At 48.0% G+C, this 27,563-nt stretch overlaps 2 protein-coding genes and 1 long non-coding RNA gene across 10 annotated transcripts in view; 2 read left to right on the forward strand and 1 right to left on the reverse strand.

Annotated features, from left to right (window-relative positions):
* Positions 1–12,716: 12,716 nt before the first annotated feature.
* LOC134549295 (uncharacterized) lies at positions 12,717–17,304 on the forward strand. The gene is made up of 3 exons (XR_010080052.1): positions 12,717–12,806; positions 15,584–15,853; positions 17,165–17,304. It is a non-coding gene; the product is annotated as an uncharacterized LOC134549295 (long non-coding RNA).
* A 4,036-nt stretch (positions 17,305–21,340) lies between these two features.
* Positions 21,341–22,315, reverse strand: LOC134549255 (skin secretory protein xP2-like). The gene has a single exon (XM_063394821.1). The coding sequence runs from the start codon at positions 22,313–22,315 to the stop codon at positions 21,341–21,343; it is 975 nt and encodes a 324-aa protein (XP_063250891.1).
* Positions 22,172–27,563, forward strand: part of WNK1 (WNK lysine deficient protein kinase 1) — a 99,394-nt gene continuing 94,002 nt past the window's right edge. For all 8 annotated transcript variants that reach the window (XM_063395070.1, XM_063395063.1, XM_063395064.1 and 5 more), the window contains exon 1: positions 22,172–23,090. In XM_063395070.1, the coding sequence (XP_063251140.1) occupies positions 22,314–23,090 (777 nt within the window). In that variant the 5' untranslated portion in view covers positions 22,172–22,313. The remainder of the gene's footprint in view (positions 23,091–27,563) is intronic.

Consider the following 27,563-nt stretch of genomic DNA (forward strand, 5'->3'; position numbering starts at 1 on the left):
GTGGGTATTTCTACTGACCTCAGTGCCCACGGCCTTGGTCTGTATCGGAGTTTGGCCTCAGCAGTGTTTCCCAGCCTTGCTGTGCCTGGCGGTTTGAGAGCCATTTCCCAGGGCAAATCTTGGAAAACTCATCCAATTAAGAGTCCCTCTTACAGGCTCCTTTAACTTTTCTTCTGGAAGTCTCTGAATCTGGGCAAAATAAGACTCCTCTTCTCCTCCTGCCCCTTTTTTTGCTTGAGCAAAGTCTTCCCTGCCTTGGCACAGATCTCCCTGGGGCACATTTTGCGTGCTGTGGACAGAAGTTGCCTGGCTCCCTGTGTGGCATTTCCCCTGTATGACACTTAAGTAACCAAGCACCTGGAATTAGAAGCTGGATCAGAACTGGGGTGTCCACACGGACTAATTACTGACATTCAGATCACCCTGAAGTGCTTCGGATGGGTTGTAAGCAGGAAGGGAATAAATCCTCTACAGTGAAACCCCCAGATTCCTTCTCTTGCACCCTCCCTCCAGCGTTCACCCCCATCTCTCCGCCCACAGCCAGAGAACTGACCCGGCAGTAAGCCGAGGGGTAAATCTGGAAATGGTGTGTGAATAACATTCCCTTCTGCCACCTTTGTTTACTCCCATCCTGATGCCACACATGAAATATAAAAGAAACCCTCAGCCTTGCTTACTCTCCCCCTTCCCCCATCTCTGCCCTCCTGACAAAGTTTCCAAATAAACCTTGAAAGCCACTATCAGTTGTAAAACGTCTAATCAATGAAAGACACTGGAGTCAGTAATTTGAAACCCTGTGCCTCAAGATCTCAGAGTTTCGTGCTGAACTTCAGTCTTTAAGGTCAGGCATTCTCGCTGCTGTTTGGCTTGATGTTCATTGAATGCAGAGTCAAACAAGGGGCAGCCCTGAGCAGGTTATTCCTCTGTTTGCAAAGCAAGCAGCTCCCTGACTCCTGGCAAAGTGGAATTTAAAAGGGCATCCTCACCTAAGGGGACACGGTGAAAAGGAGGAGATGTGTGCGCTGCTGCCCTGGCCCCGCAGCACCCATGAGCTGCAGACAGCGAGGCACTGAAATGCAAAGAGGGGTTTTAAAAGAAAAGCATGTAGGATAAATAAAGCCAGTACCTCCTACAAAGCCCCTTTAAATCCACAAAAAGCCCCCTTGACTACAGTTATCTTTACAGCAGCCCTGAAGGGGCTGAAAGAGGAGGGAGGAGGGAAGTTGTTTAACAAGGTGAAAATACAAATACAGTGGGATGTAATAAAACCAGCAGCACCCGACGATGACAAACATAAAATTTACTAATGTTTTGGCATCCTGTCTCCAGGAAGACCCATGTTTTTATAATGCTTCTAATTTGATGTGATTTAGCTCTAAGAGGTGTACAGCAACCAAGCAAAATAATTGGTGGAAGGTGGGATTAGGAAATGCAATGCACTTATTGGATTTGTGTCTTGAATGGACTTTTGGGTTTTTCCTGTGGGGCTCCAAGGGCAAACAGAATTTTTCAGGCTGGAAAGTGGTTTCTGTACAGACATTTATGCACACGTTTTCCTCCCTGCTAGGATCTCCCTACAACAAATGGGGACTGAGAGTGTTTAAATCTGGTGTCTTCAAACAATTTTGTCAACAAGCAGCTGGGCTTTGTTTACATTTTAAAGACAGTCTGTTTAGTTAAATTGCCAAGTGTTACAAGTGTTGTGGTTATGGCAATGCCTCAGGTCAGGATCAGAAATACGAAGTGCAATAATGTGTATTATTCAGAAGGTTATGTTACTGAGGACAACCCGCCCTGCAGTCAATAGAAAGACTTAGTCTGTCTTGCCAGGGTCTAAGAGCAAGCACGTACTGATCCAGTAACTAGGTGCAAAATATATATTTATTTGTGGTCAAACTCCATTTTTTTGTGCTGCAAATTGCAAATCAAATACCTGTGCTTAATCTGGTTTGACGGGTATTTTACATTACTTGGTGGGGACACAGGAGCTACTAGAGCCTTTCTGCTGTACTTTGTCACTTCCTCAGCATTTGTGATATTTGTGAGAAGCTCCTTTAAAGACATTTTGCAGCAAATTTTCCCAGCGGAATGGAAGAATTTCAGGCCTGACAGTGAAAATCACTGCTCTGTACAGTTTTGATCCTGAATCAGACACAAGCATTTCACTGGGGTGGTTCCAAAGGCTTTGCTGGAATCCCTCTGATTTACACCCATATGAGATCAGCATTAGGCCCCAGTGTTTTCATTTTTCATTTGTTATTCTTGGCCCTGGTGTCCTTTTACCAGTGTTGAATACAATGTTCCTAAAACACCAGATGTGCTTGTGAGATGAGGGAATGTGGCAAAAAAGTAGATTGCAGCGACTCACTAAACAACACATAATCTTCCTTTGCTCTGTAGTCTGGATTCTGGGCTTTTACACAGTATAAATGCATTTATTTGTACAGCACTGTTTCTGATTACCATTGGGAAACAAAGTTGTAAATCCTTCCTGGCCTAAGCACTTAACAGGATCATTGCATTATGCTCAGTATTAGCTTGTACAATAACTGATGCTTAGTATTATTTTGTAAAAATTCTGGGTTTCCAATCACTCTTATAATATTTCAATCACTCTATTACTGACTGGTTTCCAAGTATTATGGGCTTTAGTGCTCTTTCACTACTTACTTAGTGCTCATGTTAGGTGTCTGGAGATCTTAAGTAACATAGTTATTACACACAGGTGAGTTACCAGTTATCACATAGTTTATACCAGTTAAAACCGGTGGCAGATCCAAATCTGGCCCAGTATCCAGATTCCTTTGATGTGGGAGGAAGAACAGGTTCAGATCTGCAGCGTGCTGGCCACTCCAATCTTAGCAAAGCATTAAACCAAGTGCTGAGCTTCAGCTGCACGAGCAGTGTGACCAAGGAACTCATCTGCTCCTCAGCCTGCACAGCCAAGGGGGAGCTGGGGCTGCCTGGGGTCCCCTGGGACCCCACTTCAACAGGAGACTTCAGCTACAGCCACCTACTCACAAACTCATCTGCTTCAAAGGTCTGGGGCATCCTCACTCATCATGGAACTTACAGAGAATTGTTTTCTCAGGCAGACACCAACAGTAAATTTCGTAGTTTAATGTTTTGTTCTCAGTTGTAGTGCAATCTATGTGGAGCAGGGCACTTGATGTAAGAAATTCACCTCAAATTAACGCTGCTACAAAAGATGCCAGCATCTTCTCCAGTGAGTCTCCTCCTGCTGCACCCACTAAATCACACTGAAATCAGCAGTGGGAGCCAGATGAAACCTTTCCCTGTGTGCATGAATAAAAGCACTGGTGTGTGTGTGTCCATCCAGGCTGAGCCGTGAAGCACGGGCTGCCAGGATAGGAGAGGAGGAAGAGGTGCTGTGCTTGATACCAGCCTTGATGACCAGGGACCCACAGCTGACTCATCCTCTGGCAGAAAGCAGAGCCTTGTGGCAGACACCAACTGGTGGGATTACATCTGTACAGTCATCCATCACGTCTGCTTCTCTGGGCAGATGTTCTTCTTACAGGGTACTCAAAATGCAGACAGGGTTAGTCCTTTTTCTCCTAAAAAATATTAGAAAATAGTGTTGGCAGCATTTCCCGCGAGCCAATCTCCAACGTGTTGTTTAGCAGGCAATGTTTTATATGGTGGTGCTTTAAACTCAGAAGTAAAATCAGGGATTTAACTAATTGTGTCAGTTGAAAATCTGCATCCCTTACTTTGTAAATCTCTTTGTTTCTCTCTGTCCAAAATTCCCTCTTAGTTTTATTAAGAACATGCTATTCAGTACTTTATGCTTCAATCCCTTGTGTAATAAGTGTCTCATCCCAGGGGTGGCTGAATTGCAAGGATGAGCAAAGTGCTCTCTGTGTCTACAGTAAATAATCAGGTGGTGAGCAGCATTTGGTGCTTGGAGATCCTTGCCCAGAGGATACAGGGTCAAGTCAGTCACTCCTTGGCAGGAGAACAGGGGCTCTGGAGGATGGGTAGAGTGAGGAGGCCGGGTGTGGCCATAAGCTGAAGATTTACAGTGAGCCACCCTTTCTCCTCTTTTCATATTCAATTTTGCAGGGTCACAAAAGAGATTCTATTACTACATACCCTTGCATGAGTTAAAGATGCCAAAGACATAAAAAAATTAATCTCTGTGTTCCTGTTTTACTGCCTTGCCCAGTGCATTTCACCTGGGATCTGAGGGGTTTATTCAAGGAATAAGACATAACATTATATCTATGTTCATGTTTAAAAAATCCTACTTCTGTGATGGTTCTGTGACACAGAAGTTTTTGGCATATGACCAAATGCCTCTCCTCCAGAAGTGCTAAGGGCTTGATCAAAACACACTGAAAGTAATGGAAACAATTTCTGTAATGTAGCCCCAGAACTTTGCTTGTGCAATTTCAAATGCCTACTCTTTATGCTGTAAATCCTCCATTCCAGGTTAATTATGTATCAGCACTCAGTATTCCTTTATGAAGTGATTGGGATGCTCCTCAAAGTAGTAAGCAAAGGAAAAATAAATATATGTTATTTTTCAGTCCACCATCCCATGCTCAGTTCAGAGAGAATTTTGTGTCTGGAGAAGTGTCAGGTTGATGGCCCAGGCGCAGGCGTTCTCCTTTCATCTACAAACACTCACTCTGCAGCAGAACAAAGGCCTTTGCACGCTGATCCCTGACAGCACATCTCCCACCTGCAGACACTTCAAATGGCAGCCCTGCGAGCCCTTCATCCGCCTGGCAGCCTCTGCAACAAAGGGGCAACTCTGTGATGGGGCTTTTTACGGCACGCACCTCTAGCAGAAACTCAACTGGGAGTCTCAAATTGTCTCAGAGATCAGTGCTGCCGAATATTATTATGCACTACTGTTCTAAAAATAGTTCTGATTAGATTATGATAGATAAAACCCCACAGAAATGGCTTAGAATGCTAACAGTTTATTTTGGAATAAACAGAATTTTTTCCTAGTGAAATCTATCATTATGCTGGAAAAAAAAATCCTCCCACAGGATTTTTTTTCTGTGCCCATTAACTAATATGAAGAGTGGTTTGGTTTGTTATAATTTTTACCAAAAAAACCTCCTTGAAGTGGAAGCCAAGAAATATGATAACAAAAGCATTTCTTACAAACTTCTCTGCTCTTGTGTAGATGCTGACCAGGATACCCAATGGCACCAGGCATCTGTGGCTGCCCATCATGTGGGAGTTACAAGCTTACCTCGACCTAATGCAAGAGAGAATCACAGTCTTTCCCAATTTATCATCCATAGCAAATCGTATGCATTCCGGGGATTATGAGTTAGCATGAAAATGCAACCATCTTGCTTTTGGATGCCTGAAACAGGATTCCAGAATCAACAATTTATAAATAACTAACTTCATCCTGACTCACTCGGGGTTTTTTTGGTCTCATTATAGTAGAATTACTGTTTGAAGAGTAGCTTTTCTTCTTCTAAAACTGGTATAGAAAGGAATTTTTTCCTGTCAGACAGCACCTGCCATCTGAATGAAAGCAGCATCCTTGGAAACTGGTATTTCATCCAGATCACCTGCAGACAGCCCTCCCTGCCTGTTCCTGCTTTGGAACACCACCAGAGGTGTTTTCCCTCACCACCCGGGGCTGCTGGCAGTGTGCATCCCTCAGGCAGGAGGGTGAAAATGAGGGAAAAGCAGAACAGCCTCACCAGCAGCTCAGATGGAAAGATGCTGATAGAGGAAATTTCCTGCTCTTTACCATCACAGGACAGTCTTGCCTCCTGCCAGTTTATGATCATGAACACGGGCACTCACCTGAGAGCATCTCAGACTAACACTTATTCCCCATAATGAATCGAAGGCAAGGAACAATTCAGCCCACCAAACAGGAAAGATCCCTCTGGTGCTTCTGCCCTGCCAGCCAGAGCCTGTGGGATACCCGGGGAGCAGGCTGCCCTTGTGCTGCCCTGTCTGTGTGTCCATCCCCGGGGAGCAGGCTGTCCTGTCTGTGTGTCCATCCCCGGGGAGCGGGCTCCCCTTGCGCTGGTCTGTCTGTGTGTCCATCCCCGGAGGCTGCCCTTGTGCTGGTCTGTCTGTGTGTCCATCCCCGGGGAGCGGGCTGTCCTTGTGCTGCCCTGTCTGTGTGTCCATCCCCGGGGGCTGCCCTTGTGCTGCCCTGTCTGTGTGTCCATCCCTGGAGGCTGTCCTTGTGCTGCCCTGTCTGTGTGTCCATCCCTGGAGGCTGTCCTTGTGCTGCCCTGTCTGTGTGTCCATCCCCGGGGGCTGCCCTTGTGCTGCCCTGTCTGTGTGTCCATCCCTGATGGAGCAGGCTCCCCTTGCGCTGGTCTGTCTGTGTGTCCATCCCCTCCGAAGCACGGCACCCCTCGCCCCTGTTTGCCCCTCTCCTCGGGGAAGTTCCAGCCCCTTGCCCCGGTCATTCCGGAGCTGGAGCTGCCCCTGCCAGCCCCAGCGAGGGCCAGCGCGCCCCGCTTCCAGCAGCAGCCGGGGACAAGGGACAGCGCCCGGAGCGTCGCCTCCAGCAGCCCCGGCTGGCGGGCGTGGAGCTGGTAGCGGACAGGGACAGTGCCACCAGCACCTGGGGACACGGAGCATCCCTGCGGTGTGAGCAGCCTGCTGCCCGCGGGGAACCTGGCTGCGGCAGAATTAGCGTTTCTTAGGAAGCAATGGGAATAAAAAAGAGAAATTCCACTCACATGATTTTATTTTCAAGGTTTTTTTGTCCACACCTTACTATAGCTGTGTGAGGTGCTCCTGTATCCTAGCAAAACAGAGATCCAGGGGATAATGAACACAAGGAGAAAACTGAACCACAGAAATGTAAGGAAACAATATAGAGCACAACCAAAAAAAAAAGTTTCACACTCACAAATTCCCTCTCAGACTAACAGCTAGCCAGGAGTACTTTCAAGGAATAGGCAGAAAGAAATTAAATTAATTGCTATGACCCACAAGCACACATCATGTTGTAATTTATAGGTGACTAAAAGCTGGCAAACAGCACAAGGACAGCCTAATTTTGCAAGGAAACTGTACAGTAGTCAGGCCTTTGATTTTGAAAATGCTTTTTATGAGTTCTGTGCTCTGTGAGCTGCATGGATTTACTTCAGAGGGTTACTGAAAGCCTTTGAGCTTGGACTGTCTGTACCGGAGTTCTGAAAACTTCTGATTGTTTCAAAGATCCATTTTGTTTGAAGTCTTTTGTATATTTTAACTGGTTCCTACCTCTATAAAATTTCCACTCTTTCCTCAATTCTTCAGTACAATTTAGGAGCAACTCCACAGAAGTCAGCGGTGCTTGTTGTGAAACCTGCCTCTCTGAAACACTGTTTTTAAAAAAAAGTTGTTTTTGCAGCAGCATCGGTATTTCCTCCTCCTCCCCAAACCACCTCACCTTTTTCCACTCATCTATTCTTTCGACTATTATTTTAAGTACACCAGTAACAATATTGATGTAAGTTCAGTCCAAAAGCTTAAAATAATAGAAAACCGCAGGCGAACCCTTTGGCTTCTCTTTGTGCTCGGCGTGGAACTGTTAGCACAAAAGCTGATAGCTGATAATGAGCAACCCTACGGAGAAGGATGCTGGAACACTGAGCTGTTTTTGCGGGCTGATCCGAAGTATAAGGAAGTTAATGGAAGGCTTTATACTCGGGGCTCCAAGATGATGGGCTGGTATCGGGTTTTAAGGGGATGGATAATAGGCTAATTGTTCTGAACAGATAACAGCAATTTGCAGCTGGATGGATATAATGGGGCTTTCATTCTAGAACGTTTTTACATGCGGTAAAGCAATTTTTTTTTTTTTACTCTTTATAAAGCTATTTACCAAGGAATTTAATACAAGAGAAAATTAATAGTTTTGAAAGAGCTGAATTTCTTAACTAGGATATCCTACCTGCACACCTGACAGCGAATTCATCAGCTGCTTCAAGGAGCAGTTATACTGCAAATGGTTTCAGGATGTACTGTGGAGCATTGTGTGCTGCCTGCATTACCTGCAGAATTATCTGCAAAGACAAATACAAATATAATCAGGATGAGGAGCGACCCCCATTTTAATAACAAGTATCTATGGCAGTTGTATTTGTAAAATACAGAGTAACTGAAAATGAAGGTAATTTGATAACCTTGTGGAAATAAGAGGCTCGGGTATTTAAGTCATCTCTGGAGCCAAAGTGGCAAGGCTGAGCCCTGGCACTGGCTGCAGCCTGTGCTCCCCTGCGGGCAGCCAGGAGGGGATCTCCAGCTGCAGGCCCAAGAGTCCCAGACAGCAATGGCTTGGAAGGGTTTGTGCCAAGCAGTGTGGCTCCATTACTGCTCTCCACTAATGCAAAGGATAATAGAATCAGAAAGAGAAGGTCTGGAAGGGGCCTCAGTAAGTCCTTTAATTGGTTTCCTGCCCGAAGGCACAATGAGCTGCACTTATGCTATTTCTGGTAAATGTGAGTCTAACCTGTTCTCAAAGGTCTCCTCTGAGGAGGCTGTGCCGGCTCAGAGCACAGGGCAGCTGCTGGTGACACCCAAGGTGGGAAGGATGGAAAGGCAGAGGTGGAGAACCAGATAACCAGGAGGGGCTGGGTGCAAGAATAAGGGAATGTGATAAAAAGAAGCACAAAAGGGGGAAAATCTCAGCCATAGCATCTATAAGAAAAATCTAAAGAATGTGGAGCATAGGACACACAAGCCAGAGCAAGGCTGTTTGTCAGGAATTAATTGAGGAAACCTGGAGTTCATACACGAGGAAGTTAGGTAAGAGGAGGAGTTGTACAGCAGGAGAAGTGAAACCCTCCCACATTTTATTATTTGATTTTTTAAATGATGTTATTCTTCTTGTTACTTAACCAGTGATCCTATGAGCATTCACGCAATTGTTCCCTTGAATTCTCTGCAGATACTCAGAGCACACTTCACGAATTGCTGCGATCTAGAGGTGGTGGCTGTGTCTGCCATATCCATGAATTAGTCTCATTGTCAGCACTGAAGTGTTTCCATATAAAGGTGAGAGCACATTATAGTCAAGTGTGAAAGCCCAGCTAGAGACATAAAGTTCTTTCCTGAGCATCTAATGCTGCTGCTGAGAAGCTGCTGGACCACTAGGGAGAACTTCTTTCTAAGATAAAATATTTGATAACTACATTTTTACAAGCAATTTGCATCTGAAAACAGTAGGCCAGAACTGGATAAGGAGAGGAATGTGGAGAAAAGAGCAGGAAATGGAGGCTGAGCACTTCACTTGGTATAAATGAGCTTGCTGTCTGTACTGGATGACTTGACATTCTCCATGCCAGGCTGGAGACAAGCTGCCAAGAGAGTTCTCCATGCCAAGTTAAGAGGGGCATCCTCAGGACCTTGCTTAGGTGCTGAATACCTCCACAGTTCTGATGTGGTTCAGCCAGCTGGGCTTACCACATCCAGGAGAGGAGAGCAGGGGTCACTGCAGCAGAGGTTAAACAGGGTGTCTGCTCAGGCTGTGGGAGGATCCCTTTTGGCCTTTAAGGCCACGTATCCCACAAGTGTCCACAACTGGTGGGTGACCCCATTCTCAGCCTATACCTGCAATGGAAATTTCCTCAGAAGAGCAAGTGCCTCGTCAGACACTTGCATCCCACCTAAGCAGTGCATAGGTGGCTCTGGAGAGCCATATGGCCTTTGTTGGAACAGGAGGCAGATGGAACTGTGCAGAGATTAAAGCTCCATAAAAAGAATTGAAGTTACAGCACACAGTGTGTGGCTATTCATTATCACCAGACATATTGTCTTGACACTGATTGCATACAGGGGTGAAAATCTTTACAAGGTAGGATAAATTACACAGGTTTTACTTAGCAATATGCTTTCCAAACACACGTCAGCAGAAACAGAGAAGCTACATTTTACAGAAAGCTGCTCTAAGTCTCTTGTCCTACAGGGACTGCAGCATTAGCTGTGCAGAGCTGTGATGCATTAGAGGTGCCCCAGGTGAGACAGCGATGACAGAAGCCTGATGATAATGCTTGTCTAAATTCCAAGTAGGGAACAGTACCATACTACATCATCAGCTCTAGGCCAAATCCCACATTCCCCCCTGGTGCAGTGTTTGAGCCTGGAGTGACACTGAGGAGCCCTGGGTGAGAAAGGAGGCTCTGCCATACCCGTGCAGGGCTGTCCCACACCGAGGGCTCCCCAGAACAGAGCAGTGCTCTGCACAGACAGGGTAATACCCGTGTCTTTGTGCAGGTGGGTCATGCTATAGAAAGGCAACCTCTGGCTCAGGTGTCAGGTGTTGAGCACATTATATGAGTGCAGCAGGATCACAGGATTACTGCAGGGAATATCCCTGAACTAGCAAAGAGCTTCAGCAATGAGGCAGGAACTCTAATAACTCTGATCAAGGTTTTGCTTTCCTGCCTCTTCTCCGTGCAACACTGAAGTGTGACAGCATGGCCAGCAGGCAGCTACACCACCACAGTTCAAGACCTTCTGTCCCTGTCTTTCCTAGAAAGTTTTAAATTAGCCAGCTGAAGGCCATAATGCTGGCTTCTCCTAGTGTGGAAACAGAGTAAGTGGTCATTCTGGCCACCACAAACAAGGGGGTACCTGTTTGCAGAGAGCAGGGCAAACCTGCAGGCCCTGCTGCTGAAACCCTGCCTGGATTCCACCCACATGACTTCACTTGGGAGACACCTCATGGCTGCATGTATTGCTCCCAGGCCAAGTTTGAGGCAAGAGATTCCTTCTGTGTCTCCAGTGTTATTTTGGTATATTTTATTTGGCCCAGAATTTGGGAAAACAAAAGGGAGGTTTTCCGTAGGGAGTGGAATGAGGAGGCAGGAAGGGCTACCATATTTCTCCAGACGGAAACTCCTACAGTGTTAGAGTCCAGCACTGCTGCAAGTGTCAACAGATCAAATGTGATACAGGAGGCCCTCTGCCAACTCTCTGCTACTGCAGCAGCAAACTGGGAAACAAGCAGGCACTAATACCCAGTGCCACGGGGCGAGGTTCAGCCTCTGCTGCAGAGGATGGAGCAGGAGGGAGTGAGTGAGCGCCTGTCCCGTCCCTGCAGTGACATTGGCAGGGCAGGGCTGACCCAGGGAGGTTCCAGCCAGGCTGCTCAGGCCATCTGCTCAGCCAGCCATGGTGGCAGCAGCTGTGACAGGACCTTCATACGGGCAGTTCTTGCCCCACTTGCTGCCTCCCAAGGAAGACCCCCAAAATTTTGGTGCCTCCAGAGCACCGCAGCACAGACTGTGCCCCTGGGTGCCAGTGGTGTGATTCAGGGCAATGGCTGCTGAGGGCAAGAGATTGAGCAGTAATTAGCTGTGTTAGTCATCCTCTTCCCAAGCACGAGTGGGATAGCACTGGATTATTTCAACACAGTTGGATGTGGGAGGGAAGGTAGGCCTGGAAACATTTTCATGACAGCATACTTCTCAGCTCTTTTAAAACACCTCTCATGTTGACACCCAGCACAGCGTTTCAAATAAAATGCTATTTCCTCTTGTAGAGCAGCAAGGAAAAAATGCTGTCACAGGTTTTATAACAAACATTAGGTAAGCAGCAATCATCCTCATTGTGCAATCTGGGATTCAGGTAGGAAAACAATCCATAGATGGCTAAGAGAGAAGTACTGTGTGTCTCAATAATCTGAATGGGGAGTGAACCACTTGAGGACCATGGAGAAGGGACAGGGTTGAATGGGTTAGTGGGACAACTTCACACAGCTAAGTGTGAAGAACAAAAAGGTGTCATTTTGAGACCGGCAGCTGAAAACTGTCTGAAGGAAATGTGAGTTATTTGTGTTCAGCTGAGTTCTCGTTTCTCTCTCATGATGTCACAAAAATGTGCTGTGGTCTGCCTACAGCAATTGCCTGTCCCTCTGACAGGTCTGATCCAGCCTGTAGTGTCACTGGTGACGTCCATTTGTACTATAAAAAACCAAAAACCTTATGAATGGGCTTCTAACCCTTTTTTTTTCCTACCTGCTGTCTCAGTACTTCATTTTCCTCCTGAATTCACATTACCCCAGAAATCTGAGAGCTGCCTTCCTCCTGCCTTGCTCTTGGGCAGACATATCAGAACTTCCTACTCAACTGTACCTGTCTCTGAAGGGCTTTGTGTTGGTCCTCTCAAAACCCTGCGTGTGCAGAACTCCCTTTGGAGGGAAGCATTTAGGGATCCTGAGCAAGTGTAAGGTTCTCAAAATCCACTGAGTAAATCTCTGAGTGGCAACACAAGGAAAGCTCCCATATACAATTTTTGGCTTACTTTGGGAGGGGTTAATGGGATTCAAACAAAAAGTAATTAGGATTGTGTTAGGATTCTAGCATTCCTGATATCATATGTCCAGACTAAGAGTGTTCCCTGCACAAGTAGAGCCTGTGTTGTGTACTACAGGTAAATAAATACAGATAAATGCTGTCTGTCTGCTTACAATCAGCTTTTTAAAGGCAAGAATATTTCTTTCTTACCAAGCAAACTTGAAAGTAAAGGGAATCAAGACAGTAAGCTAAACATGCACTCTAAAACTGCTTAGTCCAACATTCAGAGCATGTTGTTGTCAGCTTGCATTTTTAAAAACTCTGAAGCAGCCAGCTGAGTTAGCTGAGCTGCTACAAGCAGGTCAGAAACACCCCACGGTGGTGGTTACCATGCTCCCCTGCACAGAGATTCAACAGCATTGATAAAATGATAGGAACAGCTTCATACCCTGGCGTGGTGTACAGGTGCTACCAGTTCTGCAGGCACTGAAGAGGGTGTATGTCCTGGTTTTGAAACAGGAGGGGTGGATGGCCATGAAAATGTCTATATTCAGGGTGGGTGTTTTTTTCTCAACCAAGTCTTTCCGATGCTGCATTTTACTGACAGTGACAAACTCATTAGTCTTAAAATCAGGGTGACAAGTTCTGATTATAAGAGTTTGCATAAATAATTAGTTTCACATTCGAATGTATCTCTCATTTTGCATGTTTTAACGCAGTAGATTTTGAATGCTCTTCAGGGATTGTCACTGAAACAATGTCAAGTAATACAGTATCAGCTTTGTCTTATTGGGACATTATTCCACATTCAAATATATTCAGACTTGTTCATTTTTCCATTCAACAATTCACCCAAGTAGTTCTAATGTTACTTTCCTGTGTTACATTAACCTTCTCTGGGGTTTAATGCTTTAAATATTTATAGACTCTCGTAATGCCCAAATAATCACATTTCTAGTCCTCGATACCTCCTGCATGGCAGTAACACCTACATTTTAACAGAAATTAGGCCTTTTAAATGAATGTAGTTAAATTAACAGAAATTAGTCCCTTAAAGGAGATAAATCACAGCATAGTGATTCGCCTTCTTTTTTGTTGGTTTTCTTTGGTTTTAATTTACTGTCAATACATGATCAGCCACGTGGGATGTTCCATATCTGGTAGAGGGAGGGGACACAAAAGATTCAGATCCAAGGAGCAATCATAATTTTTCTGATGTGTCTAATAACATCATTGATGTTTGAATTTTGGACAAAGAAACAAACATGCGCTACAATTTTTTTTAGAGTTAAGAAGAAAGCTCGTGCAGATGTTGAGTGCAGAATTTACACAAACTCAGGCATTTGTGTGATTTGTGCCTCATGCTGTCTTGGGCTGCTGCCAAAAGTGTAAGCTGCTCAGAGACTATTTGTTTCTCTTGAGACTGAATATTCCCTGTAATGCAAGATGTTTTTAAAAAGTAATTTGCTCACTGTGATATTAGAAGTCCTAATGAGTGGATCTATATTTCCTTCTGGGTCTTGTCTGCTGGAAAATCCTGGCAAACCTTGTAATGAATGTTGTGTAATCTCTGTCACTTGTTTGTGGATCTAATTTTAGGTACTGGTGTTTGATTTGGAGGATTTTTACTACTTTAAGAGAGACCAGAATTATTTGCCTTTCTATGACCAGCATTGTTTTGAACATGAAGGGATGTACCTGTAAATGAACCGACCAACACGTGCTGCTGTGTGCAATGTAAAATGTCAGTGGGCTGTTCATAGGACTGAGTGCTGTCTCCCAGCTGTATGTTTGCAGATTTGGGTGCCAGCAATGCACGTTTGTGTGCCTGTCTCCAGCACAGTGGGCAGGGAGAAGGTGCTGGGAGTAAACACCTTGTGCTTCAGGTTCCAGGCTCTGAGGGAAGCACTGCATCCCAAAGTGAATGGAGTGAACTGCAGGGAATTTAACTCATCCAAAAGTTTTAATAATTTGTCCTTTATACTGGTAGTGCTCTAGAAAATCTGCCTACCTCATCTTGGTGTGGCTGCAGTTTTGCAGCCACGACTGTACCCAAACATTCCTGAGGCTCTGTCCTGCCTGCCTAGGGCATCGAGGAGCTGTCTGAGCAGAAAGACCTTGCTCCTACCGTGCTTCAGTCTGGTTTTCCTGTGCTGTCAAACACACGTTCTTGTGTCCCCAGAAGGCAATGTCTTTGCTTTCCAGATATCAGTGGTGGTGAACAGTTCATGGATGAGAAGGGGAAGTTGTTTTCACAAAATCACAGTATGAAACAGAAACATTTTAAAAGACTGATGTTTCAGGATTGAAACAGCAGAACCACCACATTGGTATCAGAGGCAGACAAACTGAGCAAGCTGTTTCTCAGAGAAAGACATTAAAATAGAGGTGTCTCATGTATGTACACACACACAAATATATATGTAATTGAAGTACTTTTGAAAACATTTTGTCGTATCTTAAAGGCAGCTGGACTATTGATTTCCATTCTGCTGTATTTGTGGCTACTTGATGAGTTCTTGTGTGTCTCAATTAGGTTGGAGAGGCTGATGTTTTGGGATGGAGTCAGCCATTTACTGTTTGTGACATCTGTTTGTAACTATTTGGACATGGTTGTCCACGTTTAGGTAGTACTGCAGGCATGAAAAGGTAACAAAGAACATTTCCAGTTATCAAATACACTCAGATCACCTCTCTCTTCTCACCTGGGTCCTTAGAACACTCATCAGCCTCCCAAGGTCTCTGAGAAACAGGAATAGGATTCCTTGGAGTGTTTCACTTCAGACCAAGCACAGCAGAAGATCCAGTGCTATCTGCAAGGCAGCTCCAGCTCCCTGATTCCCTTCCAGTCTTGGACACAGATCTGAGGAACATGAGAGCTGCTGTGACCTGTGCCATCTGGCAGTGGCCCCCAAGAGCTCGTTTACTCTGGAGAGTTTTTCATTGGATTATAATTACACCACTGAAATGACACGAGTGGGAAAGCTTTGCACGTGTGGAGCAGGGCTCATTCAGGTCAGAACTTTGCCAGTTTTTATACCAGTGTGCTGTCAGTAAAGCCTTCACTCCTGACAAAGCACTGCAGCAGGCCATGCCTCAGCTGTGGGTCGGCAGCTCGTGTGAAGTTCCAGCTTTGTGCCTCTGCTCCTGGCCCTGGCAGGCGGCAAGAGGAGCCCAGGGCAGGGAGTGACCAGCTCTCAATATAGCCTGTGCACAGCCTGCCAACCACTCCCCACACTGACCATTGGGCAAGGAGAGAAGTGGTCTGAGGAGGTACTCCGGGGTTTATTGCTCCCTTCAGCCAATGATCACGAGTTCCTTTTTCCCTTCAGGAACCCTGCCTTGTCAGGGGCTCGGCTCTCAAGGTGCTGAGCCCCTCTGTGAGGGTGAGGGCTCTCTCTCCCCAGTGTCAATGGCCACAGAGAACACTCCCCATCCTTTGGGAATGTCCAACACATTCCAGAAGTGGCAAGCGCCTCCCGGTACTGGATGTGGCAGAAATGCACAGAGCAGACCAAGGTTTTGCATTTGGACCAGACTGCTTTGAAGGACGTGAGGAAGTTCATTATGCTGGATGTGAGCCCGCTCCTGCTTTGACTGAAGTGAGTAGTATTTTATTTTTGTGCTTTGATGTAGAGAGGAGCAGGACTGGACCTGCTGTGAGAGTGATTGATTTTCACCAGCCTGTGAGTGGTGAGCAGAAAGCAGGGCAGGTTGACTGCTGCACAGCATCAGTCAGCTGCACACCCAGCATCACCATCTTCTTCACACTTCCCTCCACCCACCTCCATCAAACAGCTCCTCTTCATTAAAGCAGTGCCCCTGCCTCTGTGCTTGCTTTAGAAGTGTTATGACACTGCTGTGAAGCACAGAATTCCCTAAAGCCTCAGAGAGAAAAGATAAATGAGGCATCCTGAGCAATTGACTAAAGACACAAAAAAGGGAAGAACACGATGCTGATTTCAGCAAATATCTCTGCTTCCACAACACTTACTCGCTGTTTGACTACTCCATAAACTCGTTATATAAGGAAACATCTCAAGAATAGCCAGGAAGATGACGAAGAAAGAAGTGAGCCATGTTTTTCCCCTGCTCCCAGTAGGACTGACGTTGAATTTGGCTACAGCCAAAATGGCTTGATAGAGTTTGAAATATATATGAGCACGAACCATAACTGAATCTCATCGCTGATAAAGTTCAGTGTTTGAGGTATTTTAAGTGTTCTTCTATCATGTTCTTGTTGTTCAAATTTATTTGAATGGATTATGTCTGGAGAATGTACATAGATAAATATACTAATAATAAATACAATGATTGATTAGCTACAATTAACAGGGAGCCAGCAGCACAGCCTGCAATGAACTCTAGACTAAAAGTGGTTACAAATATAGTGGAAAGGTGTGCTTTGTTCCTTCAAAAGCCCAGGTAACAAACCAGTGATGCATCCCTCTGCTGGCTCTCTCACTGGTTTATTTTCATTGGAATCAAATGGAATCCATTTGTTAATGTAGCTCAAGGGAATAGTGGAAAAAGCAAAGAAGAAGAGTTGTGCTTTCTATTCTAGTAGCTAGAATGGGGGTGGACGGGTGGGTGAAAGGGAAACGCATGTTTCAATTTGATCAAGAAGCACATGCTCTGCTCCAGTTTGATGGTGCAGGGCTGTTGACATTTTCTCAAGCAATAAATAAGAAATGTCACATAATTCATCATTCCTGGATTTAGTCCTCCTTATGCAGCCTGGCTGCCTCTCTCACAGTCCTCCAGCTGCAGCTTTGCTGGGGTGTTTTGGCCATAGTGTGGACCTGTCTTCCTGCAGGACCTGCAGGCTCTGAAAGCCAGGACAGCATAAGGAGGAATGTTGGGGTTAAGCCCTGTGAGATTTGTAGTTAGTTCCTTCTCTGTCTGATTCCCAGGGTTCCTGCTTGGGGAGGAGCAGCCAGGGGCAGAGTTGGGGCAGGACTCACCATCCAACACCATCCGATGGACCACCTGCTACACAGCCTGAAGACTCAGACTGCCTGTAGGTCCTGGAGATGGTTACAGTGATTTCATAACCAACCCAGCTTCCAGAGCTACTTGCAAGTACAAAACCTCACTTAAAAAAAGAAGAAAAAAAAAAAGAAAAAAAATGTTTCAGATTAAGTTTCCAATTAACTTTGGCTTGCTAGGGGAAAAAAACAAAGCAAAAGAGAATATCTGGCAAGTTAAACTCTCTCATTTCTCAAGCATGAGGTCTTGAAATATTTTATTTCATTTACTTTCAGCTTTAAGAAACAAGAACACTGTGGCAGAGGCCTAGATTTAAGAAATGCCAAGGAAAAAGAAGATACTGTTGTAGAAAAACTTGTATTGTCACTGTTGTAATATGGCACTGTAGCTGCAATCTGGTAATGGGCAATAAAACTGAGATGTGTTTGCTTTGAAGAGCACTTAGGTTATGGAATAAAATCACATGCATCAAAATTATGGCATAGCCTCATGTATTGCATAATGTATTGCATAAGAGAAAATAGAGAATAGCTGCTTCCCATTAAGACTTTGTCACATGGACAGGTCATGGATGCCAACAGGGGATGAAATTTCACCGGAGAAAGCAAAACTGAAAAAAAAAAATTGATTCAGTCAACTTCCAAAATCACACTTCATTCAAAGCAAATTTTTAAACTATTATTGTTCCAACCAAGATGATTGTAACTATACGAGGCTTGACAGAAGGGTATTTTTGCGATGTCAAGTGTAAGCCCTTTTGATTCAATCAAAAGCTCATTTAAGTCTCTTTGCCTGTAATTTCTCAAGTGTAGTCAGGCTCTTTCTTTCTGTGGATTTTTCTTACAGCAAAAGGCAAAAGAAATATTTTTAATTGGTTGAGGAGCTCTGGCACCGAAACTATTTTAATTAATTGTTTCTAAACTTAGAATACATATAGAATTTACTTCAGGCTTATTAAATCTTGCTGCAATACTGAAATTTTCCATTTAGCCTAAACAGAGTTTTACAGATTAAAAGAAATAAAACCGAAGGGAAAGCAAGCCCACACTCTTTATTACATTCATCTTTTTTTAGAATGACAAAATTAAATCAACACCCACATAAAATATAATTGCCAATATCATACCACTTCTTTTTTCAGAGCCAAAGAAGACAAAAATCCATCATTCCCACCTCCAGGTCAGCTGCTCAGCGCTGTTTCCCTGCCGGGAGGGTCGCTGTGCCTCGCTGTGCCGGAGGAGGAGCCCGTGCGGGGCGGCGGGCCCGGGCAGCATCCCGGGATTCCGGGCAGCGCTGGGAGCGCGGAGCCACCCCCGTGCGGGCCCTGGCAGCATCCCGGGATTCCGGGCAGCGCTGGGTCCGCGGAGCCACCCCCGTGCGGGCCCTGGCAGCATCCCGGGATTCCGGGCAGCGCTGGGAGCGCGGAGCCACCCCCGTGTGTCCGCCGGGACCGCCCCGGCCCTGCGGCCGTGCTGCCGCCTCCTCCGCATGGCTGTGCTTCGTTAGCCGAGGGAAGAGGGGTTTCTGAGAGCGGTGGGTGACAGGCGCTTGGTCTCCAGGCAGGGGTGCCCGCGGGCCCCGGGCCCCGGCCGGGCCCAGGCTGGCGCTGCCTGCGGGCCGGCGCTGCCCCTGGCGCTCCGGGAGCAGCTCCGCGGCTCGCAGCACACGCAGCCATCGCAGGGCCTCAGCTTCCCGATGGATCCCGGCCGCGGGATGCAGCCAGGCTCCTGAGCGCTCCTGCCTCCCCGCAGGGCCGGAGCAGTGCGGCAGCCCTGCAGGGACCCAGAGCTCTGCTGCGGTGCGGGTGCAGAGGGCAGCCCGGGCAGCGCTGCTGGGAACGGCCCGGGCAGCGCTGCTGGGAACGGCCCGGGCAGCGCTGCTGGGAACGGCCCGGCCCGGCCCTGCCCGGCCCGGCCCTGCCGGAGCGCTGCTGCTGTGTCCTGCTGCCCTGAGCAGGGTAAAGGCAGCACGGATACACCTGCTGCTGTGTCCTGCTGCTGTGTCCTGCTGCCCTGAGCAGTGCACAGGCAGCATAGATACACCTGCTGCTGCTGCTGCTGCTGTGTCCTGCTGCCCTGAGCAGGGTAAAGGCAGCACAGATACACCTGCTGCTGCTGCTGCTGCTGCTGCTGCTGTGTCCTGCTGCCCTGAGCAGGGTAAAGGCAGCACGGATACACCTGCTGCTGCTGCTGCTGTGTCCTGCTGCCCTGAGCAGGGTAAAGGCAGCACGGATACACCTGCTGCTGCTGCTGCTGCTGCTGCTGCTGCTGCTGCTGCTGCTGCTGCTGCTGCTGCTGCCTCTGCAAAGGAGCTGTCCTGCTGCTGCTCAGAGACGTGCACAAATACCTGCGGTCCCGCCGAGGCCGGCTCGGGAGCTGCTGGTCCTGCAGGGCAGCAGGGATGAGGCTGATTGAATTATGAGTTAATCAGTTTCGATCCGGCTCTCTGTCGCTAATCAAATGGCCCCGCTCGGCTCAGCACGGCTCGGAGCGTGCCTGCCCTCGGTGCCAGGGCAGTTCCAGTGCTCCCTGACAAACACACAAACTACGGCCACATTTTCCGTGAAGGCTCAGGCCATGCAGAAATCTCCACTGGAGAGCTGTACAACAAAACACTTCTTGTCCTCTTTGTGCAGACTGTACCAGTATTTTGTTTGTTGTTACAGAGGCTGAAAAGTAGGACAGAAGGATGTGTGGAAAACAGCAGTATGCTGATTACTGTGTCGAATTTTATTTGTGAGTAACACAGGCATGTGAGAATTGCCCGGACTGATGATTTGGGGCTGGGAGCCGTGGAGCTCTGAAAGGGCCACTGGTGCTACTTTTTGCAGAAGGAGTTAAGGCCTTGCATCAGCAACACACAACTTCCTCTAAACTGCTGGTTTAAAAGTAACTTTAAAAAAGTATTTAAAACAAAAATGTGTTTTCTGGGAACATATTACTTACTCAGGGAATTTTCTTAATTTTCTTTTCCTTCCTCAATGTAATTTTTTCTTTGTAGCTGCCTGAAAGTCATGGTATAAAATCACGTACTGCTTCTTCAGTGCATTCCATCTGACTTCCAAAGGCTGCTGCCGTAAGAAGGAAAGTGCTTGGTTTTGGTTTATTGATACAAAAGAGGAACATGATATAAATAATTTAGATGACTCGTCTGTGCCACAGCCTTGTTAACCTGAAAGTTCCCAATTCATGTCAGGGTTCACGTGGGCTCTGGCTGCTGTACAGCCCGGGTTCAGCTGCAGCAGCCACAAGCATGACTGAAGTGGCCACAGGATAACACTGGTGTTAAGGGCAGAGGCTGCAAATTCTCTTTCTTTTGAATAATGGCATTTACAGAGCAGTTAATTGCATTTCAGATTGCTTGGCCACTTGGTGCCTTTTCAGATGGCCTAAATGGAGGAAAAACCCAAACCCCACTTTTTCATACAGTACTCAGCTACCCGGAGTCATTGTTGCCCGTGATTTTAAAGAATTTTAGAGGCTGATTGAAAACATGACCTCATTGCTTCTTCATGAGTTGAAGAGGGGGCAGGCCCTGCTCTCCTCTCTGGTGACCTGTGACCCGAGGGCACGGCCTGGCGCTGTGCCAGGGCAGGGCTGGGCTGGGTGGCAGGGAAAGGTTTTCCCCAGAGGGTGTCTGGGCACTGGAACAGCTCCCCAGGGCAGCGGGCACAGCAGCAGCCTGCCAGAGCTGCGGGAGCGTTTGGGCAGCGCTCTGGGCACCGCTGTGACCGCGGGGTGCCCCGGGCAGCGCCGGGAGCGGCACTCGGGGATCCCGGGGGCCCTTCCAACTCGGCATATTCTGTGAAATATATTTATCCACTTACAGACAATATCTAAATAAAGACATGCATTCAAAATATTTAACGTGGGGCTGTAACACAGGACTTGAAGAAACGAGCAGTGCTGGGAAACCCGGTGCCTTTTGACCTGCCAGGCGGGTGGAGGAAAGGCGGCCGCGCAGGACGAGCTTCCCCAGAGCACACGGGTCCCCTGACCCTGGGCGCACCCCGGGATCCTCCTTCGCCGCTCCTTCCCTCCCCTCCCTCCATCCCGGGGGAACCCACGGGCGGCTCCCGGGCGCGGCTCTGCCGCTGGAAACTACAGCTCCCATGGTGCCCCGCGCGCGGCGGGCGCGGCCACCTCCCCTGGGCGGCGGGGGGAGGGGACGGTGCGCGGCCCGGGCTCGGGCGGGGCGTGGCCGGCGGCGCGGCCCCTCCTCCCCCCCGGACCGTGTGTCGGTTCGGGCTCCCGCCGTCGCCATTTAGCGCCGAGGCGTCGCCGGGCGGCCGCGGCGGCTGCGCTCGGTCCTGCCCGCCGGGCGCCACCCGGACTCGGCTCGGCCCCGGTGAGCGGCAGCGCCGGGGAGCGGCGGCTGTGGGCCGCGGGCAGCAGGAGAAGAAGAAGAGGGAGGAGGAGGAGGGTTTCCGGCTCCGCGCGAGGCGGCCGCGGCTGTTGGAGAGAGCGCGGCCCGGCCGCGCGGGCGGTGGCTGCGCCTGCCGGGCGGTGGAGAGGCCGCGGCCGCCATGGGCGCCCCGGTGAGGCGGGGCTGAGGCCCCGGGACCCCTTTCCCTGCCCTGGGCCTGCCCGGGCCTCGGCCGCTCGGAGCGAGTGACTGAGCGCGGCGGCTTTCTTGGCGTGCGGGCCTGCGCCCCGCTCCCTCCTCGCGTCCCGGCCCCTTTCCTTCCCCTCCGCGCACCCGGGCCGGCCCCGCTCGCTCTCCATCGCCGGGCGTAACTGCAGCCGGCGAGGCAGCGGCGTCTCCCCGCTCGGGGGCCTCCCCGGTGCTCGGGCTTTCCCTTCCCTCCCCCGCTCCAGCCCAGCGCCCCGTGTCCGCTCCCGGTGCTCCATGTCGGCCCCGCTGCCCGGCTCCCCGCTGCAGGATGGATGCAGACGCTGACCGGGGATCCACCCCGCCGGCCCAGCCTCCCAGCTCCGCCGCGAGGAGCCCTTGGGACCCTCCTCTGTTGCAGCTGCAACGGCAGCCGCGGCCGGGCGCGCTCCCCGCTCAGTGACCGGCCCTTCTCTCGCCTGCCGCCGCCGCCTCGCCGCAGCCGCGCTCCCCCGGGGCACCATGTCGGGGGACGCCGCCGGCAGCGGCCCCCCGAGCCCGCGCTTCCTGGTGCCGCCGCCGCCGCCGCCCAAGAACGGTTCCAGCTCGGACAGCTCCGTCGGAGACAAGCTGGGAGCCGCCGAGCACGGAGCCTCCGGCGCCGGTGGAGCTGGCGGCGGACCGGGGAACGGGGGCCGCAGCGAGGAGTACCGGCGCCGCCGCCACACCATGGACAAGGACAGCCGAGGGGCGGCAGCCACTGAGCACCGCTTCTTCCGCCGGAGCGTGATCTGCGACTCCAACGCCACGGCCTTGGAGCTGCCCAGCCTGCAGCCCGCGGCGCCCTCGGCCCCTGTCTCCGGAGGCAGCGCGGCGCCCTCGGTGTTCCCTGCCGAGGGTGCCGGCCGGACCGCTTACGCCCCGCTCGGCGTCGCCGAGACCGACTCGCGGCCGTCGCCGCCCGTGCCGCTCCCCCTGGAAGGACAGGCTGCCGAGGAGCCCCCGGCCGCCAAGGATGCCGCCCCGCTGCTGCCCAAGGAGGAGGAGGAGGAGGGGGATGAGGCAACTGCGCTACCCCCTACCAGTGCCGCTGGCAGCCTGTCAGCTGCCAGCCGGGAATTCGAGGAGCGGAGAACACAGCAGGAAGACATCGAAGAGCTTGAGACCAAGGCGGTGGGCATCTCCCCGGATGGCCGCTTCCTGAAGTTTGACATCGAGATTGGAAGAGGCTCTTTCAAAACTGTGTATAAAGGACTGGATACTGATACCACTGTGGAAGTTGCCTGGTGCGAGCTACAGGTAAAATAAATAAATAAAAAATGTGAATTATCACAGTACAGTCACTCTCCCAGGTGCTAGTCATTGTGCTTGAAGGGGGTAAAACCAATCAGCTCGAGGTCTGCTTAATTCAGAAGGAGCTGCAGACCTTACCTGAGGCAGTCCTTTGGAAGAAAGGTGTACATCCTTTCCGTAGTGTCAGTTTGCCTTTTATTATTTTAAATACTGTACTTTCTGAAGACTCTTTTAGCTATATCGCCACTAAATGTGCTATGGTTCTGTTTCATAGTGTCTTGCATTTTATGCCTCCAAAAGGTAGCTTGGAGGATTGTAAAATCCCTTCTGTGCAGCTTCAGGGAGGCTGAGGGAAGGTGTGTTAGTGAATGTCGGCTTGAGCTACCCTTAATGTTTCAGGATTGTCTAGGTGTTTTTCGTAAGAAAAAATGTGAAGACATTAATTTCACAGACATTTCACAGGTAGTGGCAGTGCATTCTTGTGGGACAGATAACTCTAGAATATACACAAGTCATGTAGTATATCACACATTTAGTTTTGCAAAGCTGTATTTTTCATTCCCACTTCCAGGCTTCATACTTGTTAACAGACAACGAAAGGAAGAAATTGTCTTCTTTCTGAAGCTTTAGAAAACGCAGTAAAGTTCAGCCTTTCTAGGTGACTGGTGGGTTAAACTGGACTAAGGTGCTGCTCTTTTATCAAGTTTCTAGAGCGAGTAGAGTCAGAGTTCTGTAGGAGCCCAGTCTAAGGATGGCAAGAACACCCTTAGCTCCCTGCGAGTCAGAGCTTGTGTAACAGACGCAGGTTGCTGTGCAACAACCTGAAAAGAAGTGGGAAGAGCTTGGAGAACCAGGAACAAATACCTGGTGTGCTGGTTTGTTTTCAGAGCCTCAGAGTGAAGTTAAAAGGTTTAGTGTTTGTTTTTTAGTGTTGGGTTTTGGGGCAATTCGTAGAAGTGTTCATGTAGTGCATCTTTATTACTGATTGTGTTCCTAGCCAGTTTAGGGCAGACAAAAGAGCACTGGGTGAAAATCCCAAGGCTCTTTGTAGGGCTTTGAAGCAGTCAGTGGCTCCCAAATGATTGATTGCAGTAACTGCACCAGAACTTTCTCAAAAGCACTTGTATATCGGTTCCAGTCAAACGGAGGGAATTTATTAAAAGATTTCTTAATTTGTATTCATATTTGCTTTTGGGTGGTTGCTCAAGCACTCTACCAGTATCTTGGTTCATTATGTTATTGCCATTATTCTGGGCTTAGTAACTGTGGAAGACAGCTTCCAGTTTTCTGTGTGGCTCTTCAGCATGCCCTCCAAGCTAGCTGCATACTTGCTGTGGTGGTCTGTTTCAGCACTGATTTTAAATTAAAAGTGAAATGATCAAGTGTTGGGCTCTGCTGGAGCTTTACTTGTCCAAGCTTTACTGTGAGGAGATTAATAACGCATCAAAATTATATGACTTTTATTTGGAATTTTAATCTTTTAAATTTTCGGGTTCTGTGACTTTAATCTCTGAAGAGTGTTTTAATCTTCACACTTACTGATCAGAAACTAACATCAGCTTGGCATCAGTTGCTTTTTACCAATGTTGCCTCTTGTAGTGTCTTAATCATGGTCAGTACCATGTGGACAAACTGAAGAAACATCACCTTTGAAGGAATTTAATAAAGAAGCTCATTTTAGAGGGCATGTTGCTGTGCTCTCAATTGATTGGTGATTTCATGAGTAGTATTGAAGTTGACAAGTTGCAAAAAGCGTGAATGAAAATATTTGCAAGGGGGAAATACTTGATGTATTGCTCAGAGGGAACTGCATTGCAGGAGTGCCTTGTGGGTTAAGTTAAGCCTGGTTCCAAAGGCTGTACTTTTCCTCTCAGGAGACAGTACAAAGTGACAAGTTTAAAATAGGAATGTACATTTTATAGCTGTTAAAAGTATTTGCTGAAGGAGCTAGACTCTACAGCTAGTAGAATAATTTTAAGTCCTGTTTTATTGTTTGTGACTAGAAGGGAAAGGAGGAACTTGGTATTTATTGGAATGGTGGTTATATTCTCTTATGTAGGAAAATGTAATTGTTGATGGGTTGATATTTATTATGCATGATTTGTATCAAAATGAAATCTGCATTCACAAAGATGGACTGAAACTTAGATGTTATTGGTTTTCCAGGATGCCATGGTTTGAGGATTGGTGAACCTACAAAGCATAATTATTTTATTAGGGAAATGTGAATGATTTTTTTCCATGCTGTGTTACAGTAACCATAACTAACTGATGGTTACTTTTAATTAGCTTGAAATAATGTTCCTCACCAATAATATTTTTTCTCTATATTCCTGCTAGCAAGTGTAGGCATCTGAGGTGTTCCACCTCCCCAGAGTCTTCTAAACAGCACTATTGAAGACTTTGTGTTGGTGTCTGACAGAGTGACTTGCTAATTCTGAATAATGCAATTATGCCTAATTTTTTTGTATGTGCTGTGTAGCAGTGAAGATCAAAACCTGAGACTATGACTGTGCTTCCTTTCAAAGGAAGTTTAGGTACTGTTTGAAATGCATCTTGTGTTCCCAAGTTAGTGAAACTGGAGGATATTGCTCATGTCCTCAAGGCTCTTGAATTGCCTTGTAATTGAACTGCCCCTTCTGCTTGATGAATTGGACTGTGGAGGAAGCAGAAGGGGGAAGAGCTGAAATTCACTGGGTGACCTACTGGTGTTCTTGGTATCTCCAGTAGGCCAAGGTCCTGGCCAACACTGTGGTTTTTTCTGGATCTGTGGAAGATGAGTTAATTTTATTGAATGTAACAAAAACCCAACACAGGTGTGACAGATGGACTATCCTAGTTTGCTTTGTGACCTGCCCATATGAAGCAAGTTGTAAATGAACCTACTTTAAAATATGGTGTGCAGGTGTTTAAATGTGAAATACCTGCCCTGCTGTGAATGTAGTGGAGCTGTGAAGAGCTCAGCACCTACTGCTTCCTGCCAATGCTCAGCTTCAGTAGCTGCAAGGAAATTGTTAATGTAGTGTTGGCCTTCAAATACTTCTCTTCCCCTCGTATGTATTCATCTCAGCTCTCGTTATTCCGAGTCAAGTGTGCCTCCTGCTGTTGTCATTAGCACATCTCATAAATTGACTAAAATAGTAGTTAGGTTACTAATTAAAGGGTTTTTAAGTAGTTAGATGTTGAGAAAAGTGGTCTTTGTAAAGTATGTTTGGGCAGTGAGTTTGTCACCTCAGTACAGTTCAGGTAACGTTGTGGCTAAAATGTGATGTTGAAGCATCCCCTGATGCTTTCAGTTTGCAAAGTAATACTCATATGCCAGAAGTAGCAAAGCACATTGTTGGCTGTAAAAGCCAAATCTTAGTGCTGTTGGGTCATCCTACTGAGTTCCTGTGTAAGGGGTTTTAAATCAAGATTGTAATTTAACTGCTGGTGTACAGAACAGTACAGATTGGTGCAGTCACTTGCTGGACTGCAAAATTTTCTGTCTAGAATTATTGCTCTGGGTTGTTCGAATTAGTAGCTTTTCAAATAGGAGTGTGCCTGCTGATGTGGAGGTAAATGGGCTCCTTTGAACGATTTGCCAGGCATCTGAAGACTGACCTCTCATTTGGGCATTGTGTTCCCTTGAAGGAAGCTGGAGTTGTAAGGTGTTGCTGTGAAGGTGTTTGCGTTGGTTGCAGACCCGTTCCTGGTGGCTGGTGTGCACTGCAGAGCAGCCGGTGTCCCCGGCGTGGCGGTGTCCCCGGCGTGGCGGTGTCCCCGGCGTGGCGGTGTCCCCGGCGTGGCGGTGTCCCCGGCGTGGCGGTGTCCCCGGCGTGGCGGTGTCCCCGGCGTGGCGGTGTCCCCGGCGTGGCGGTGTCCCCGGCGTGGCGGTGTCCCCGGCGTGGCGGTGTCCCCGTGTCCCTGGTGTGCTCTGGCAGAAGGGCTGGCTGGGCACGCAGCACACACTGCTCAGGAGGGCACCTTCCTGCTGATGGGTTGCTTTGCTGTTCTTACACTGCCTCCAGTGTGCTGTCAGGTTATTCTGCTTAACTGTGGGCTGCTGGAGGGCTCTTCCTAAGCAACACAGAGTCTCCAGGGGCAAGAAATGAGTTGGGCAGGTGAAAGTGCTGCACCAAGTTGGTTGTACTCATTACTGTTCTGAGGGAAAGCTGACTGTGAATTTGGTTACCTTCAGTTATAAATCATCTGAGTAATAAATTGGTGTAGGTTACATGTGTGCAGTTCTCTAGCAGATGTCTAAGTACAACCAAGTGTAGTGTACAAACACTCCAGCTTACAAATGGATTTTTCTTACATAGGAAACAGTAATGAAAAACCAGCTGGGAACAAGCATAATGCCAGAACTGGATGTGAGCTATGAGATTCTGTAGTGCACTCTGGTAAAAATGATAAAGCAACTGACACTTTGTAGCAGGAAACAACGAGGTACTAAATAATATTTCCATCTGTCAGAATTCTTCTGAGTCTAACAAT

Source organism: Prinia subflava, chromosome 4, assembly GCF_021018805.1.
Source record: "Prinia subflava isolate CZ2003 ecotype Zambia chromosome 4, Cam_Psub_1.2, whole genome shotgun sequence".
NCBI classification, from domain to species: Eukaryota; Metazoa; Chordata; class Aves; order Passeriformes; family Cisticolidae; genus Prinia; species Prinia subflava.